The following is a 19,945-nucleotide window of genomic DNA, read 5'->3' as shown; positions in this document are numbered from 1 at the left end:
GTTGTTTGGGTCTTTTACAGATGTAGTACAGCTTAGTATACTGCAATTCTGACAGAGAAAACAACCTCAGACTTCTGGTGAGATATTTTTCGGCTGTAGAATATCTTTTTTTCTCATCATTAAATCCTCAGGAACTCTCTAGTAATTTGAGCCGAATGGGTGGACTTTTACCCATAAAGAATGGGTCAACAAGAACGGTTGCTCGAAGGGATTTGTCACACACATTTGATGCTGAGGATCAGGGCCCAAATGGTGATTCACATCAGTATCCTGGTATGACTCATGCGTCTCAGTAGGATGACACTTCAGAGTCAGTACAAAATCATGTTGCACTGGAAATGGCTATAAACCAAAGAATGTATTGCAAAGGTTCCAGGTGACTTCACTTTGGAACCATTACATTGACAAATCAAGAAACTAACTTATTCCATCTTTGTGGGTTTAGAAAGTTTATTATTCTCATTGAACTGAGGTACTGGTTGAAAAGGGTGAAGGTTTTCTTTGTAGGCAGGCAAACTTCATCTTTGGGATTAAAAAATTATGTTCAGACATATAAGGAGTTGAAGTATAGAAATAATTTGCCATTTGTAAATAGTTTTGAACTCTTTACTAAAACAGACAAATAAGTTAATGCGAGTCATGAATAGATTGGGCCAAATGAAAATATATTTGAAGTTATGGGGAGTGATCTTATCAAAGAGTCTTGATTGACAAATAAGTGAGTTAGTTCTACCTGATTTCCATAAACAACAATCTTATCATCATAGTTGCAATAACCTAGATAGATGGCCTTTGTGGGCTCTTGAGGCCGAGACCCTAATTTTTCCAGTTGGTATTGCAAACTTTTACTTGTGCTTCTTGCTATCCCTTAAAATTTGGCCCACTATTAATTTAATCACTCATAAAATCTACTTAAATAACGTGTTTCTCAATAACTTATTGTATAAGATCTTGATGTTACTGTGAATTGGCACTCTTGTTTGCTACCTGATTTATCAGAACCCAGCACTTACATTTGAAATGTGAGTTGGTTCTTGGAGTGTGATACATAATTTATATTCCAGAAGGGTTATGTCACATCCCATGACACTGCATAATCCTACACACCCTGCTTATAATATGACAGATGCATGACATTGTATTAGACTTTTTATGAAACACAGTATCTTCAAATGTGGGTACTCACTGACGAATCAGCTGTACAGCAGCCAGCACTGTGTTATGTGAAAGAAATAGAAAATAGCACATTTACATTTATTAACCAATAACTTCTGTTGTAATTAAACACAGAAGAGGGGATCAGGTTTTGTGCTTTATATAAAGTCTTGCTTTTCTTCTGCTATAGGACACTGTGGTTCACAAAGATAGCTGATGATGTCGCACGCAAGGCAGATGGGAGTAAAATAGCGAATGGCACTATTGCATGTAGTTTTCCAGCGTGATTTTGAAACTTGCCCCCCAGCCATGACCCAACCCTGACTCCTTTTCTTAAAAGGAGAATTTTTGATTCTTTAGCTTATTATGTAAAGTTAAATGTGAAAACTTTTGTATTTTCCTGTCCTTTGTGCACTTTTCCAAGTGGATCTCAGCTGTGCTGTCTTAACTCTCAGTCCCTTAGGATGAGAGAGACAGCAGATGGGGTTAGGGCAGAGGGCTGATGCTTCTGACAGCAAACGGCCTGGTTGTGGAGTGGAAGCTGTGAGCGTCAGGAAGCTCCTTTTCCCCAGAGAACCAACTAACCACTGAAGAAAGTTGAAAATGAGCCCTTTGAGAAACGCTATTAAAAGTAGTAAAAAATTGCAATTGTGCAGATGATGTGCTGCTGTGTGGTTATTCGGATGCTAATGAGTTTGACATTAGAGAACTCAAAGGGTTTACAGCTACTCCCTTATGTGATTTAGCTCTTTATTGGCAATCTTTGAGAAAATAAATGAAAAATATATTGCTAATGAATACATAGCATGATAGGATTTTAGACAAAACTGCTAAGTTTTAGGCCTTAGAAAGAGCTTTGTTGACTATTGTAGCCATTCCGAGAGATCTTTTGGTTTAGGTTACGGTGTTTTGAACAATGAGGAAGAAGCAGGTAGAAAGCTTTAAGACTGTTTTGGTTTTTTTTTTTCCCCATGGATGCTGAAACAGAATAGTGGGGTAAGAGGTTTATGAGGATAAACAGCATCTCTTTTCCAGCTAGAAAACTGCTTAAAAAATCATTTTGGTATTGGGCTGTTTTGTTCTGGGTTTTCTCCCTTTATCATCTTGCATCTGTTTTCTGCTTTGCTAGTTGATAAAACTTTATTTATTTTAATTAATTAATTGATGGGATGTAACTAATATTCTATCTATTGAGACTAAAGCAGAAATTAGTCACTCAATAAACTCTAGCTTACCTGAGAATCTGTTTAGAATGAGCCTTTCTAATTTCAGAAATGTAACATCACTAATTTTATGAACATGACTTTATCAGTTATCATTAAATGAATAGTTGAAGTTTCACCCTCAAGTTCCCAAAGTTTATTTGCAAACTTTGTCATAATTAGAACATGTTGAATGAACGGATCTATTTTACCAAACACGCTGGACACTCCTTGAGAAGAACCTCTGAAGTTGCAAGTGATAGTGAAATTTTCATATCTTGGTCACTACAGGCAGGAGTGATGCTAAAATAAAGCCTTCCCATAGTAACGGCGTACAGACCGATTTTCTCAGGCTGCAAGTGCCTGTAACTTTAAGTGTTCAAAGGCTTTAGGTATTCATTATTTCTGAATACAAGGCCCTCACTATTGTACGCTCAGATATAAACTTCTGCAGCTCTTATTTCCTAGGCATTACTGTGGATTTAGTGGGAGTTACCTCATAGAAAGGAATAAAAATGGAGCATGCAGAAATGTCAAGGATCCCCTTCAGTTTGCTTAATGTAAGAACATTATCAGTCTACCAAACTCTAAACTCTGATATTCAAAATCAGAAAAAAAAAGAGAGCTTTTCTGCTATTAAAATATTTTAGAATGCTTCTTATTTATTTCACATCATGTACTGAACTGTCCTACTCAGTCAAAGGGGTTCTGATGCAGTAATAACATTTAACTAGCATTTCTACATATGGAAACCGTGGATTTTTGTCTGTGCAAGAAGAAAAACTTTTCTTAGAGCAGGTCTATTTCATAAGCTATCGGAAAGGACATTAACAATATAAAGAAGGAACCGTAACAAAAGAAAAATTACAATTCTTCCTACCTTTTAGAAGCATTAGTGATGCCTCTATACCTTCTTTGAAAAAATGAACAAAACAATATACCTGTATTATTTGCCCCTTTGATTTAAAGAATATCCTGTTTCATCTGTGTTTTATTTAGTATAGCTGTTTTTTGATTTTCTTTTATTGTCTTTTTTTTTCAGAGAATGAATTACAGGATTATCTGTTAAATTAGACAAGGCATCTTGGGCTGAGTGACGGATTTGGTCCTTTGGAATCTGCACATATTTTCACCTGGAAACACTCAAAGGTGGGATAATTTATTTACAAAAATGAATTTGAGTCAAAATATGTATCTGTATTAGTACTAGAGTACTATGCGGTTTCATGTGTAGTGTCTCATACACTATGACTATTTTTCTCACATAACATCGGCTGTTTTAAGAACAGCAGTCTTCAACAGTCAGACATAACATTATTTGAACAATTGAAAAAATATTTAAATCTTTGTAAATACCTAGAAATTTTAGGTTTTAAGTTTCAGAACTACACTTCGTTAGCATTACATACAGACAAGAACACAACTATCTTTGAACTTATATGAATCCAGGAGTGGAAATGTATTTCACAATGCACTGCTTAGATTTAATCTATGAGGGATAGTTCGTGATTTTTTTTATGATGTTTATTGAGGTCTTTTTAACTATCTATCAGTTGAGTGGGATAAAATCTTTGGTGTATTTGTAAAAGATCTCAAGGTGTCAAAGCTGTTTTTTCTTTTTGAATATTGACACTTTCTTCCTTCTAAAAAAATATATATATAAATATATATCTAGTACATAATAGCCCAGGAAATAGTGACAACACGTTGAACTAAGTCAAAAATAGAAATCCAGGAAAAAAAGCTTCCCGAAAGTAGGATCATACATTAGCTTGTGCTAAGCTGCCTTTCAGCATAGTAGACCATATAATTTTTCTCTACATTTAAAAAGCTAGCAGTTGCCCCTTAATTTCATAAAGCTGTGACTCTGCCCTCTAAAGCCTTGGTAAAGCAGACTAATAGAAATACTTGGCACACATCAGTTACCTAAGGGAATAATAGAACTATTTGCTGTAGCCGTTTGGCAAAAGGACATAAACATATGGCTTTGGTTTATATTCAGTACTGCCAGTTGTGCAAAGTTGCATGCATGAAGTATACAACAGCAGTGACAACTCAGAAATCAGAAGTGAGAATCTAAATAAATCATCCTCATTACAAAGCTATTCAAGCTTGCCTCTGATTTAAGGTTTATTTTGTCACTGCATATTTTTGAGTAGTGATTTCAATATAAAAAATACTGACTTCTTAAAAATATGTATACCATTCAAGCACACCATAAAATACCAAATTGTTGATGAGTTATATGTGTTATAAACATGCTTTAAAGTTTGCATTCAGTAGACATACTTATTTTAAATCCTGAGAAACAAATATTATTTCCATGTTATTCAACTTTTTGCTACAGAAATGAAGAATAGCATTGTATAAACTAATTTCAAAAATAAAGATGAAATTACTCCTTCATTAAGAACAGTCAGAATCACAAAAAACAAGGCAAAATTTCAATAATAGTCTCTAAGAAGTCCTACTTTGTAAATTTTTCTTCTCCTTTCTGACCATCAATGTACTGTTAAAAAAAAAAGTAGAAACTTTAACAATGGTACTACCAATGTTCCTGAAAATTTTGTCTTTGGATTTTAGGGATTTTTTTGCTGCCAGTACTGAGAATATATAAACTTTATCTAGAGGTTTCTATATTTGTACTTTGCATTTCCTTCTTGCCCTGTGCTTCTCACCATCAGTCTGCCATTAATACTTCATATTAAAAAAAGGTATCATAGAGTGACAGAAAGGTGTATCCAACACACATACATATATAGACAAGCAAACAGCCCTCTGTACTTCTAGACAGGCTGTAAGAAATCTTGCTTTCAGATTTATTAATAAAACATTTTTCTTTGTGACAATACTTCCTTTTTATGTGTTAAAATCTTTACTGAGTTATTGACATGAAACATTAAAATATGAGTACTAAAAGCACTGAAAATCTTGCTCTGAAGGTATTATTTATTGTAGGATGAAGCACATACAGTGTCTTGTCACCTTGGGGCACAGTACAGCACAGACAAGTTTGTAATGCTTAGCAGCGTCTGACTTCAACTTTGATGTCAGTAGTTTGTGTTCAAGACTTGAGGATGTCCTTTAAAAATCATCAAGTTTGATGTTTGTTTGTTTGGTGTGGGGTTTTTTTGTTTGTTTGTTTGTTTGTTTTCTGGGTAAGTTCATTAGTAGTGACATATGCAGCTCTTGCCTCTATACAAACTTAAGTAGTTTACAAATTAAAAATAGTAGAGAAAAAAATATTTTCAGACCTCTCAAACTCTGTAAATGTTTGTACTAGAGAAGTTGTTTGCCAGGTTTCATTTTGAAATCAGACGTAGCTTTTAGTCACAAAATTTCAACTTTTATACAGCTTACTTCTAGATAAACTGGTAATTTCTTTTCCTCTAGCTAGTTACAGAAAATGGAACAGACTACCACTTTCAGACTGTGAAACCCACTCAGGGCAAGTCATGCTTGTATAAAGATTACAAAAGAAATTAGAAAGTGCACAGCTCTTTCCAGGAGGTGCATTTCACTTTTACCTATGTCAGCAACACTGGCTTCCCCAAGTCATAGTTTACTTCACAGTAATGTGCCATGAAACTATCTTACCAAGATAGTAGTATCAATTTAATTTCTGAAATTCAGAATTAAAAATGTGCAAGTAAACTGAGATAGTTATTATTATTGTTATTGTTATCATTTACTGCATATGGCCTGTCTTCAGCTGTTAGAGGGTGTTTCAAAAAGATGGACCCAAGATGCCTTGTGTTGTGATTTGAAATTGGGTCCATCTTTTTGAAACACCCTCTATTTCTGGATCCCATTACAATATCAGTACATGCACATGTGCATAGATAGATTCCAGGCACACACACAAAACCTCAGAGCCAAATCCTGATTTTCTCACTCAGGGAAGTATTTCCAGGTGCTGCTCTCCAGTCTGCTGACTGCAGTGGGATGGTACAAACAGGAGAAGTAACATTTGGTTTCTGCAGCCAGGAACTCTGAAATGGTTTGCTCAAAAAGTGTTATTTTGCTATTACGCCAATAAATTCATCTGGAGAAAAATGAATACCCTGTAGCAGTCACATAGCAAGTTATTCAAGTTTCAGCCAAGCAGAATTTGTAGTATCATCAGTGACTCCAGTCAGTTTTCTGGGATCTAGCTATCGACTTACCCTTAAGTCTCAAGCAATATTGAAGGAAAGGTGGAGGGAAGATCATATTGAAATTCCTGAAGTCAGACATAAAGCATTCATTAACTTAGTGAGATTTGTTGGGATATGCTTTCAGAAAATAATTCAGTATCAACATCCTCAGTAAATTTCCCCACCACAGAAATACGACATAACTGAAGCAATTCTAAGGACACCATTTATTTATTAGCCTGATTGCCTAATGATTTGGGACTGCATAGCTGCTACTCCTCTGTTGCTGTGTTTCTGACTGTGTATCTCCCACTAATTCCTTCTGACTCCATAGTTTCAACTAATTTTGAGAAGAAAATGTTTAGATGGGTTTTAAACCCATCAAATCAGAGAATCTAGGTATAAGACACAAAGATAGAGTGGAATTAATTCCACTATTCACTTGTCATGGTTATTGTGAAGCTTGCCCTTGAAAAATATGGGACTGCAATTCCCAATGAAATTTTCCTACAAGCATTTAGATATTATGCTAGTGTTCCTGATGGCTGGGAAAAAAAAAAAAAAAAAAAAAAAAAAAGTAGTAAGACACTGTTAGAGGATTTTGTTCAGACATGGCCATTTCATTTATCCCTTATGGCCTCTTGTCTCAGGACTACATATGTACTGGGAGAGCTGACTATCCCAAGCTTTGAGAGTATGAAGCACCTTCCAGAATCCATCCAATCTTTACAGCACATAGTAGTAATAAGATATGTCTCTCAAGGCCTTGGTAACAATTACCTCTAAAAACTTTGGATGGAATTTCTCATTTAGAGTTTAATTCTTTCGTTGTTCTGTAGGTGACTTAAAAGTTTGAATACTTTTTGCAGACTGTCTGTAACTCTAATTTAATATAAAGCAATCACTATGTAAATAAAAATCAGAAGTGAGAAACTTTATTCTCTTTTTTTCAGTATTCAGGCTGTCTCTGAAAGAACTATCAAAACCCAGAGATATTACATTTAAATTTTAAGCAAGAGAGGTCTTTTTGCTGACACACTCAAAAGATTTCACAGTTTTATTCATTTACTTTTGTATCATTTTCAAGTTGATGCATGGGACTTTTTGTAAGTTAAGGTGTTTTATTATGCAGCACAGACATGATGATTGTTTTAATGTGTGGTATGGACCAGGCTAAACAGTCCTATAAATTTTAGCTTTGAATTGATTAAACATCTCTCATAGTTTCAAATTATTACAAGGAAAGAAAATCAATAGAAAAATCACCTGCATTGATTTTGTTGTTGGTTTTCACTCATTGTGCCGCTTTTAAATATTCATCACAATGCAACATGCTATTTAGACCAAAGTAGCTGCTGTTCAGTAGATGCAGTGAACACTTTTTGTTTCATAATTAAAAGACCAACACTGTGATTGGTGTGGTATTTATTATGAAATGATGACAAAGGAATACCAGTGGTTTTAATAGTTTTAGCTTACAGAAGCTGTTGTTAATTTTGTCTGTACAGTTGCAGGTGAAATAATGCACAGTGGATAAATAGTCTATATTGGTTTAACTGAACATAATATATAGTGTGTTCTGGAGTTGTTTGTCTCAATAGACTATAGTAATCAAAAGTAATGAACCTATTATGTGCAGGACCTTGGAGAGCATAGAATGGCAGTAAAAGTGTGGCACATAAAAGGTTTATTAAAGGAAATTAAAGTCCATCATTGCCACACCTGCTCCCCTATTATAAGTCTATGGCAGGTCAGTGCCTTCAATCACAACTCAGCATCAGAGAACAGAGCCATGTTTCCCATTACCATTGCAGTCACATTGCAAAAACTCGTTCTCCACGTTTTAAGGATAGTAACCAGTAAAGGCTGCCATCAGGCCCACTACATAAACATAAGCCAGTTATGTTCCTTACCTGCTAACAACCAACATCAGATGAAAATTTAAACACAGAAAAGATATAGTTGTCTGGCTTTGAGATGTATTTCAATCAATGCATATGTTCATTTCAGATATTGCTAACCTATGTTCTAGAATTAGACTTCTTCAAGCACGCTAATACCCTTTTCAAATGCTTGTGTTCTCTCCTGCAAATAGGTATTTTGATTCCAGTAGCTGTATATAATGTGTAACCATATATAAGAACAAACAGAATATAACCTAGGAAATTAGGGAAATGCTTTTTCTCCCCTAGAAAGTCTGACTTTACTCATTTTCTTTCTCAGGTCAATTTTGTCATATTCTGCAATGTTCTTTCAGATAAGACCTTCAAAATATCTCAGTTATCTGAGTCATATAAAGCTAAAAATAAAGCATCCTTGGACCTTCAATCTCTATAAATGGAAAAGGGCATGAACAGAGATTCATACATCTTCCCTCTGTGGGACAAATCAGTGCTGCTGATCCTCAGAAAGGAAGAGTGAATTAATAGACAAGAACTTCTGTTGACATGGTTTTTTATCTTGTGACCTTTTGCAGGGAACAATACTAAGCAGGCATTGGCAACTTCTGGTATCCACAGAATGCATCTACCTATTCCCCAACACACTTACATAAATCAGATGTTGGTGTCTGCATTTATTCTTGCATATTGAGCTACAGAAGCACGTGGGAGTTTCTTCATCTACAGTCTGTTTGATCATTACCTGTTTAGAGGAATGATGTAAACATGATTTAAACAGGGAAACTGAGATTCAAAGCAAAGATAGAATGTAAGATACTAACACAGGCTGAAAAATAATTCCAGAGTTCCTGATACTTTGCCTAGACAGAAATTCCTTATGACAGAGTCTTTCTTACATTAAAATTAAGCATTAATTTCAGAAAGGACTTTACCTTCCTGGACATGGTTAAAATTACGCTGTTGTACAGTCTGCTATGTGTCACTGCAGCTCTCCACACCAGAACATGAAATTTTAATCCCTTTGAATTTCAGGGGTTTGTAATAAAATCCATGGATTGAAAACCTGCCCCTACAATTATGGCTTTGGGCCAGATCCAAGACCAGAAGGTGCATATTTCCAGTGCTGGTTTGGGTGTAGCCAAAAATGTTATGAGAATGGTTGATCTTGAAAGGTCTCTCATTTCAGTGAATAATCTTATAGCAACAGCTGACTTTTGGGGGGTTTGAATTTTCAGTAGTTTGATGTGAAATTTTTTAATGTGAAATTCAAACCTGCACACCACATTCTCCCTAAAACTCATACAAATGTGAAACTATGTCTTTGACCAAAACTTCTGTAAGAAGTAGTTGATTGAGTGATGAAGTACTTAAAAGTTTTATGTGTGCAGTTATGCAAGCAGGTTTCACGTTTTAAGGATGAAGTCATCAGAAATGAAGGTTCCAACACAGCTATTGATATGTGCTTCTTTTACAAGAATAATGCAAAATGCCTGTAGGCACTGTGGCTTTCTGGGACCTTTTCTTCCAGAAGGTGGTTGCTGAAAGCAACACTCATACAGCATTGCTGTTTCTAATCTTATGCCTTCAGCTAACACCTGTAAACCTTGTCATAAAACCTTACAGAGTCACTCATAACAATCATTTTATTAAACAAATCTGTATCATTAAAAGTATCTCCTAGGTATTTACTAGATATTCACAGATGGCTTTTTATCTCTTTGACAAGATAAATAAGGCATGATTATTATTCCTTCTATTACTGTCTAGCCTTTGGAAATGTGAAAAAAAAAAAACCAACTTTTTTTTCTCAATGGCAAAAGGAATGAATTAAAGACTTTGTCTTAATATTACAGATGGATGCAGATGGGGAAAATAAAAAGCTGCGCACACGCTCAAAAGGAACCAGGGGTGAGTTAGCAAGCACGTTCCACGACCCTGTGCCCAGCACACCATGAAATATGATAGTTCCTGTGCACAATCCCTAATGTGCAGTAAGAGAGTGTGTAGCTTCCTTAGGGCTGCTTTTTTAATCAAGGCAGGACACAGACTGCTGGCATTAAGAGGCACAATGTTATTAGCTATGATTTAAAGAAAAGCAGAAAAAAAAATGTACTGTATGCTATTTTCTTTGAGCTATTTCTCAAAGAGAACAAAGGTTATGTTTTTTATTATTTAAACAAAGATTTTCCATAGGGAGTAAATCTAGAAAATTTTGAATGGATGCTTTCAAAATAAAGTACAAAAGTTTGTCTCAGCCAACTGAATTTTTTTGTGTCTATTGCCATTAATAATTCATAAATTAGCTGTGTAAATGGCCCAGAAGTAAATTTTCTTAAGTCAAAAGCTGCAGGTGTATGTGGCAGAGGAAAAGCCTGTGCTTTTTTAAAGTACCAGTGCTCATATTTCATTTTGTAAAGTTACAACATGGCTGTATTTCCCAGCTATTCCTCTCTTTTTGTAAGGAACAGATGGAAATGCAGTACTGAGAGATAAACAGGTCCTTAATGATCTCAACATCTGGAAAACATGATTGACTAGCCATACAGACCTTCCAGGAAAATAACTTTTTATTTTAATTCACAACACTTTTTGTGACTCTTGATGAGTGAAAAATTGAGATACGTAAAAATAAGTGACAAAGTTTTGCCTGCCCTGTGAGCATTTTTGCTTATGACTATTTTCAGAGGTGCAAAGCACCCATCCTTCACTTTGATTTTAATGTGAATTGTGCACTCTCAGGACTGTGAAAAACAGACTAGTTTGATTCATTGTCACAACTCAGTAGTTCTGGATTGTTAATATCATGCCTTTAGCTCCAAGTTGTGGTTAAAATGAAAAACGAAAGTGTGGTTTGCCTTAGTTCTCTAGTTTCAAAAGGACAAAGAGTTGAAAAGTGCAAGACTCACTTAGGAGAAGACAGAGGAAGTGAGAGTGCCACAAACCGCCCATAGGCAAGGGGATAAATACAGGCAAGCCTTTCTACAGAACTTAAGCATTGTTGTATCAAACTTCTGATGCATCCCTCAGTAATGTGCTCCGAAATTAATGTAAAATTCATATATACTTCAAAAGTACCAGAACAGAGGATTTGAACAAAGTTATGGAATAGGGAAGTTATTGACACTTCGGCATCAGAGCATGCCTTCTCTGTTGGTCAGGACTGTAAGTTAAAACAGTCTGGCCAACTTAACAGACTTCAATTATATAATGTTTAAAAGGGAGTTTAGCATTCATATCCTTTTTACTCAAAAAGATAATAACACATTTTTAAAACTTATTAATTTTTCTATATTTTTTACACACATGCATACACATCTTTAGGAATTAATAGATCAGGAATAGTGGAAACAACAAAAGTTTCCTGTGCAGTATGACTAATCCTTAGAGCCACCTGTTGGTATTTTCAATATGCTGTATTCCCTTGTGTGGGCAGGTATTTTTAACCATCCTTTGTCATTCCCAAATTGAATTAAAATCAAGAAAAAGAAGATATTTGTTAGTCTATTTTCAATAAAAACAAATGTTTTCTTTTGTTTTCTTTTTTTTTTCCTTATTATTTTTCTTATTGTTCAACTGAACATTATGCTCCAGGTTTTATACATCCTAAAATAACTGTGAGAATTATTTGTTCAGTTGACATTTACCACTAATAGCTACAATCCCATGGTTAACATGAAGTAATCACCTGTGTTTTGATAGGTGTCACACAGATAGGCAGGTGCAAGGTTACAGAAAGCACAAGTCTGGCAGTGTAAACTAATTCATTCTTTCCTGCTTTTATTAACAGTTCAAGTGGACTCTATAGCTCAAGAGCTCAGGTAAGAACTCATGTTGGTTATTTTTTAAGTTTTAATTTCTGATTATATTGATGAATTCATACCAACGGTATTACTATTACTATAAAATAGAGAATCCAGCAAATGGTGCATTATGTAAAGGTTTAGCATAGACCTGACAAAGAGTACTTGATACAGATCTACTTTTTAAATCTACCAAAAATAAAAGCCAAATGTAAAGTAATGCAAAGTGGGCAGGATCCTGGTATGCTGTCCTTATGTTCAGCCTGTGTCAGGGCACACAGCAAAAGAGTATACTTTCTGATCAGCCTTCAGCCTTCTTTTTCATGTAGTAAATATTGTAGTATTTTAACATCCGACCATTCTAAGAAATATTAATCTTTATAAGGTTTTCTTAGATGCTGCTGATAGTCTCTGTATACTGCCATGAATTTTAAGCGCAATAGTGTACTCAAGTACTTGCTGAGGTTGCATATTTTATTGAAGTAGCACTAAGTACTTTTCAAATTTACATAAAGCATGGCAGTCCATTCAAAACCATAAATTCTGCAAGGATATTTCTGATCACCAATAATCTAGTAAAATTTTAACATCACTACTTCAATCTTACTAATGTGCGCATCAGCTCCTAATAACTGGTCCAAGATCTTAGAACAAACCCTGCAAAGACTGGTATATTATTCAGAACAAAATCTTCAAAAAATAATTTTTGTCATCAAATTCAAATTGTTCGTGTGACAAGTTTGCTCTTCATGTCCCCCAAGGAAAACATTTACAGATAGGTGCAACTTCCCAGAGTTTTTAATGAAACATACAATGGACTACAGCTGCAATAAAAAAGCTGAAAATATTTTTACAAAAACTCCTAGGAGTTTTTCTTTAATAAATTTATTTTGCCTACATTCTCTTTTCATCACATGCTACTGAGCTGCTTTCTTAACCATAGCAGGCATCTGAAGTATGTGTTTGTGGGTTAATACATCTAGAGAACAGAAACATCATCATGTGATTTATTTGATCAATCAAAATGCCACTTTCTCTTAAGGCAGGACATGAAATATTTACAGGAAGCTATTTGCAGTGAAGACATACCATATTTTAAGGTTTTGTTTTATAATAAAACTTGGAAAATTATAAGCTTCTTACAGATATTCCATAAAGGGAAGAGGAGGCTAAATTTTGGGGTAAATTGTTCATGGTAAGTCACTCATTCAGCTCTGCTGTGAACCTCATTTTTCTGTATGGCTTCAGTTTCCTGAGATTTAGTGTGGCTTCTTTTTCCTCTGTGCATCCCTAATTTATGCACCAGAAGGATGCATTAATCCGAAGAGGCAGTCATCCAAAAATGAGGATGGTCCATGTGTTCCTAAGAAAAAAATGTTTGAAAAATAGAGGATGTGCAAGTTTTTGCAACATCAGGGAAGCTGTAATTTATGCATAATCAATTACTATAGCTTTTCCCAAGCAATTTTGCTTTTCCTTGTGAAATACATGCTACCTTAGGAACTACTGCATAACAGATTACTCTCTCTGTCAGAGGTGTGGACTACTTCCATAAAAAACACAGTTTGATTTAAAACAGTGAGCTAAACAGCCAACAAAGTCATTGCCCAGTCCTTAACTTGGTATTTGTAACTTCTACAGTACCAAATTCCATATTGGGTATCTTTGCAGTCAAGTGGCTTTACTGGCATACAAGTCAGGTGATCAACTTTTATTAATCTATTTGTTTATGAAAAACTAGAGGAAGAGAGGCAAGGGCTGCCTTTTGGAAATGTAACCTATGAACTGCATTCTTATTACTCATACCCATATTATTGTGAAAAAACTATTGAACACTCCCCAAGAATTAAAGACTCAAATATTCTGTTCTGTTCCCTGGATGCAGATATTGGAACTACTGTCATTTCTGACCAAGGTTCTAAATGCTATGTTGGCTGAGAAATTTAAATCCGTGCTTAATTAATTTCCCCTTTTCCCCTGGCTTATCCTATCTGACAAAGCACTTTTGCACTCCTTATTGAGTTTCTGTTACAAAGTGCCTTGGGATACTTCTACATGAAAGGCACTACATAAGCTTACATGCTCATATTGTATTATTATTAGTTTCGTAGCATTGATTGGTTCTAGAGCATTTGTTAGCCTTTTCTTATTCTGCAAGTTGTGGTTCACAAAAGTAGAGAATGAAATAATGAAAAGCAAAATGAAGAGTTGCAATTACAATTAGATGCAATAATGCATGAAAATTTCTCTTGTATAAATTTCAGGGGTTTCATTCTTACTTAATGGAATTCAATGCCAAAAAATCTGTTGAGTTCAAGAAAGTCAATATTTCATGCAGAAATCTGGCTAATGATTTTGCTATCATCCATCTTTTCCTGAGAAACACGACCACCTCTCCGCATAAAACATTTTCAGAAAGACATCACCTTAAGGGCCAAGTTGGGATCTAATTTTTTTCTGTTCAATAAAATAACTAAAAAATCCCTTGCACTGCACTGAGCTTTCAGAGGACAGTACTTTTCTTCCAGTTGTTGACCACCTTTACACAGCTCCTATTTAAGTGTCAAACTTGAGCAGATTTCATGTAATCATAAAATTTAAGGAAGCCCAAATTTCAATGTCATATAATTAATTTTATTTATATGTGAATATTATTAAAACTGCTGTGTTATTAGTTCAGATTTATAAGACTTTTAATTATATCTACTGTATATGCTGCAGTGTTGAAACATAATATGCAAAACTTAATAAGTCCTTCAAAATAGATCTGTTTCTCCTTCCAGTCTTAATTATTCAGTTATGAACAATACTATTTAATTTTTTATTTAGGAATGTAGTGCTGCCCACAGGAAGAGATGAGTCTTTTATCACAACCTAAACATAGCAAACACGATATGTGGTAGAAGTGAGTGATGAAGCCAGGAGATATTTATCCCATACATTCAAGTTTGAATCTGACACCTTTTGGACATAACAACTCTGTTGTGTCCATCTTCTGCAAGAAGCAGAAAAAAGAGGTCTTCTCTTGGATGATTTAGTAATAAGCTGCTGAATGGACCAGGACCTTCAACTGTGTTCAGGCTTAGAATGAAAACCAAAGGGAAGTGAGGAATATTGGTGTGATGTATTCTCATTACTGTGTTCTGTTTAACAGATGGGATACAGTACGATGAACCATCTGTAGGTTATGGAGTGGCATCTGGGTCAGACCAAGAAAGGGTAAATTGAATTGATCCAAGCATAAGATTACAAAAGCATAGATCAGTTTGGCTAACTCTGTATTTGAACAGAAAGGGTAACTTTTCAGGGTTAGATACAGGTAAGACCAAGTCTTTCTGGCTTCTGTTACTAATGATTAATGAAGACTCCACAAGGCACTGGTGCTTCAAGCCATGGAGAACAGTCCTGCTCTTTGGTAGGAACAGTTACACTTCCCCTTACCCTCTGTAGTGTTGGATTACTTCTTCAAAAGGTCAGTTTCTTCAAAAGCAAGGAAGGTTACTTTTTATCTGGAACTCTTTTTCCAGATGTTGTGAGACATTTTTGATGTTCAGATAAGTTGAACTGCACAGTGTCAATATGTAGAGATATGAGTATCTTGAATGCTTTAGCAGTGAGAGAAGTAACAGAGTCTCTTGATGTCTCTTTGGTAGGAGTAACTGGACAATTCACCTTTTGTTGCTGTGTCTTGATTAAGAGGATGAGAAACTAGCAAAGCAACCCTGCAGCCAGTGGTACTGAACTATTTCAGAATGTTTATTTTACTAAAATCTATTCCTTAACTTTATCCAAAATGTTTAAGAGGTATGCCAATACAAGTAACAGTATTGACAGCATACTAATAAGCATTTTGCTAACTGAAGTAGTTATTACTTATTATATATACTGAATATTTTGCTTATTTCCTCTAAGTGCTGGTAGATAATATGTAACCAATTATATCTGAATGCTCGTTTCAGACAGTAATGGAATGAAGGTAGACAGTTTGGTAGGTAGAAGATGATTTGGCCACTCAGGAAAAGTTCATGGGATGAAATAAAAGGGCTGTGCATGCCTACCTGCATTTAGAAAGGAATGTCTCATTGGTATGTGGGTTTTTAAGAAGTATTTGTATGAAAAGAAAGCAGCAGTCTGGCAGGTGATCTGAGAAAGAGGTGAAAGTGCTACCTAGATGACAGAAGAAGTGGGCACATGAGACAAAATCAAACAAAAAGTCTCAAAGATGTTCCTCAGTAAGAAATGAGATTATGTTTGTTTTGTGTAGCTATCACGTTCACAATACTCCTGTCCCATAACACTGCTTAAAACACTGCTTAAAAGTGAGACAGAGACTGAGAAAGCTGTTTGTTGCTAGCCTGCATCTGGAAAAACTGTCAGCTTTGCCCTTTGGGCTTGGCTTCTGTTTCCACAGGAGTTGGTCCTAGACTCTGATTTTCTGGAAACTGGTGGGAAAAAGAACATTTATCATAATCCTGAGTAAGCACATTTGTAACAGAACAGAGCTGGACTCTTGAATCTCCTGGTGACTCATCTGTCTCTAACTGGGAATGTGGGACCCTTGCAGTCCTTAATGTGCTCTGCTGAAACAAAGTGTGTCCTTGAGTCCAAATAGACTTACTAGTAAATGCTAAATTAAGACAGTCAATAGTTATATCTACTGCCAGGATATTTATCCCATTTTTTTGCAGATATGTCTTAGCTCAACAAAAAGTCTTTTTCTACAACTGAAGATTGGGTGTTGACAGTATACATTCCCAGCTTTCCTCCCCAGTGTTCCTTATGATGGTTACTGGCTGGGTCAGAGTTGTGCCAAATTGTCATTCAACTGTTCTCCGTAATACATCTAGATTAGGCATTTAATCTGAGACAAAGATCTGTGTCACACCATTTCTATTGATAACGATATTCAATTAAAAAATGGGCATTAATCTTAAGAGTACCTATTCCTCAGGTCTTGTAACAGAATGGTGAGTTAAGAGTATCTACTGCTTGCTCTCTAGCTTGGAAAAGAAACTTCCTCCCTGCCCTCACCATTGTAGTAATTGAAATGGTTCTGGGGCTTTGAAAATATTAACCTCTGCCTCTTACTCCATGATTTCTGGTATAATCAAGGCTGTCATGTTGTCATCAATTATATTTTCTTAAATTCCCGGTAAATCTTTTCCGTTTCTTATTATTTTCTGACAACACTGTTAGGTTCTTAAGGAATTCAGGCAAGCACGCTAGTCAGTACTTTCCTTAAAGAATCTGTAGAAAACTATGTTTTATGCCAAAGAAAAATGATTTTATAAGTGATGTTTGATAGAAAACTTTGAACAGTCAAGTATAAATAAAGACTGAACAATCAGACATGGTGCAGTTTACTGTGAGGCAAAGGTAAGTATATGCTGGTCACAGAACTAATAAAATAATAGTGCTGGAATTCACCTATCCTTATTATATCCTGTATGTCAACCATTCTCATCATAACTAATAAAACAAGCATTAATGTAAGTTGTAATGGCAATCAAATTTATAGGTCTGTCGTGTCTATGTTCCTCCCTTGTTTCCTCTCTCATCTTCCAGTGTCCCTCTAATTAGCCATCAAACTGTGAAATATACTATGTTGGCATTCCTCCTCTCCCTTTGCTCTGCTTATCCTTCTCCCCCTCCTCCCACCTCCTCCTCTCCCTTTCCTAGAGTTGATGGACCTCAAGCTTTTTGCCTTTTTTGTAGTACCACATGTTTTCAGATTTGAGAAATGGGTTGTTGTTTCAGTAAAGAAACAGTAAACAAGAAACAAATAAACACAGATAGAAATGCAAACATTTTCGACCTCAAGTTTTCTACTTTCAGATATTCATGTGAGTAGGTTAAGGCTTGCACAAAATGTTTGGAACTGGTGTATAGAGAATGTTAGAGAATGGAGAATATAAAATAATTTTTTTTTTCCATTAAAATGACATTCTTTGAATGAGATTATAAAAGATAATAACCTCCACTCTTAAAAACATTGTCAGTGTTTCTGTGAAAATAAACAATACCGTATAGTTCTGGGTGATCACAAGTAATCATTTAAACATTTAGCAGATAACCCTGAGCTTGACAGTTATTTGACTTAACTATTCAGTGAACTGTTCTGAATAACCATTAAAATGGTTGAAATAGGAACTGTATCTCATACTCCTTTTGAGACTCCTGTGGTTGGAGTTGTTAATTACAATAAATCATTTGCCTGATTCCTGTAGATATTAAAACCTTTTGATCTATGCACTATGATCTTTCCATTTTCCTCCTAGTTTTACTTAGAACATTTAAACTTTGTATTTCATGTTCAGATTTCCATTTTAGTTTGCTTTAGTTGATATTTTATGTGTCTTTGCTTTATAGGTGACTTTTGTAGCTTTTTTTCTATAACAAATGCATTAGATGAGTTTATGTCATATTATAGGCACTGAACACAACACTAGAACAGCCTGCCCAGGGAGATTGTAGAGTCTTCTTCTCTGGAGACATTCAAAACCCACCTGGACATATTCCTGTGTAACCTGATCTAGGTGTTCCTGCTCTGGCAGGGGGATTGGACTAGATGATCTTTCGAGGTCCCTTCCAATCCCTGACATTCTGTGATTCTGTGATAGGCCTCTTTTAACATCTACTGTGTTCATTTCTAGACAACATCTGCAGTCTCAGTGCCTCTTTTCTCTTTTTTATTTTATATGACTGTGGTTTTAGAATTATTCTACTTAAAGCCTGCATTTAATCAAAAAAAAAAACCCCAAAAACCAAACAAAACAAAAACCAATGATTAATTAGGTTCAACATATACTTTACTGTAATAGTTAGTTATATAATATATGTCAAATGCACATCACTTTAATTGTGGCTCCTAGAGTGGCAAATCATTATATGCAGGGTTTTTTTCTACCTGTTGAACTTATTACATCTTAGAAGGTTCCTTGACTTGAACTAAAACTTGTTTGTTATTTAATATATTACAGCATTCATCGTCCCCATCACAACTTCTGTGTTCACCAGCACACAGTAAATGTTATCCTCCCAACACTACAAAGGAATTTAGAGTTGCATATGCCTTGATGCCTTCTGCTGGGTGACAGAATGTATCAGAACATTATAGCCCCAAATGGTTGTTTCCTTGTATGGCAGATCTTTTCTCTGTAGATGATCACAAGCTATATAGAGATTGAAATGCCAACTGGTGACTTCTGTCTCAGATATATCAATCATGAGTTAAATATTACGGCTGACTGAATTGGTCTGTCTGACTGATGTCAAGGGTAGTTTCAGCCAAGCAAAAACAAGCCAAAACAGACTATGGACAGCCTGGAGATAGCAAGGAAAGGAAAAGAATGCAGCCATGGGACCTCCTGCCACATTAAAGGGAGGTACTACCTCCTGACAATGAGGTGCTTACTGTCCCATTAACTGTTGTCAAAAAAACATAGAAAAGCTTATCTTCTTTAAACCTTCTCTAACCAGACTGCAGTCACCAGTATGCTTTTTATTTATGCATTTACTGATGTTAGCAGGCTGACTACTCATGTGCAAGGCTTTCTGGATGCAAAGGTTGTGTGGATGATCTGTAGATTTGCCTAGAAACTTAATCCGTTCTAAGCCAAATTCTTGGCTTGGGTCCCACTGGAATTTATTGACCTACTGAACCTGGACAGATTGAGTGAATAAAAGAAAAAGAGGCTAGGGAGGCTGGGTTTGGCCCAGATCTTGGGCATTCATTCATGTTACTGAGTTCA

The 19,945-nt window shown here is 35.4% G+C and overlaps 1 protein-coding gene across 2 annotated transcripts in view; it reads left to right on the top strand.

Moving 5' to 3' along the window:
• Positions 1-19,945, top strand: part of ST18 (ST18 C2H2C-type zinc finger transcription factor) — a 165,246-nt gene that overhangs the window by 88,854 nt on the left and 56,447 nt on the right. Inside the window, exons 3-5 of one of the 2 annotated variants that reach the window (XM_065628046.1) lie at positions 3,400-3,506; positions 10,248-10,302; positions 12,182-12,212. In XM_065628046.1, the coding sequence (XP_065484118.1) occupies positions 10,248-10,302; positions 12,182-12,212 (86 nt within the window). In that variant the 5' untranslated portion in view covers positions 3,400-3,506. The remainder of the gene's footprint in view (positions 1-3,399; positions 3,507-10,247; positions 10,303-12,181; positions 12,213-19,945) is intronic. The other variant, XM_065628047.1, reaches the window with a different exon arrangement.

The sequence above is a fragment of the Caloenas nicobarica genome, chromosome 2 (genome assembly GCF_036013445.1).
Source record: "Caloenas nicobarica isolate bCalNic1 chromosome 2, bCalNic1.hap1, whole genome shotgun sequence".
Taxonomy (NCBI): Eukaryota; Metazoa; Chordata; class Aves; order Columbiformes; family Columbidae; genus Caloenas; species Caloenas nicobarica.
Note: the sequence above shows the minus strand (reverse complement) of the source record. Positions and strands in the feature narration are given on the sequence as shown.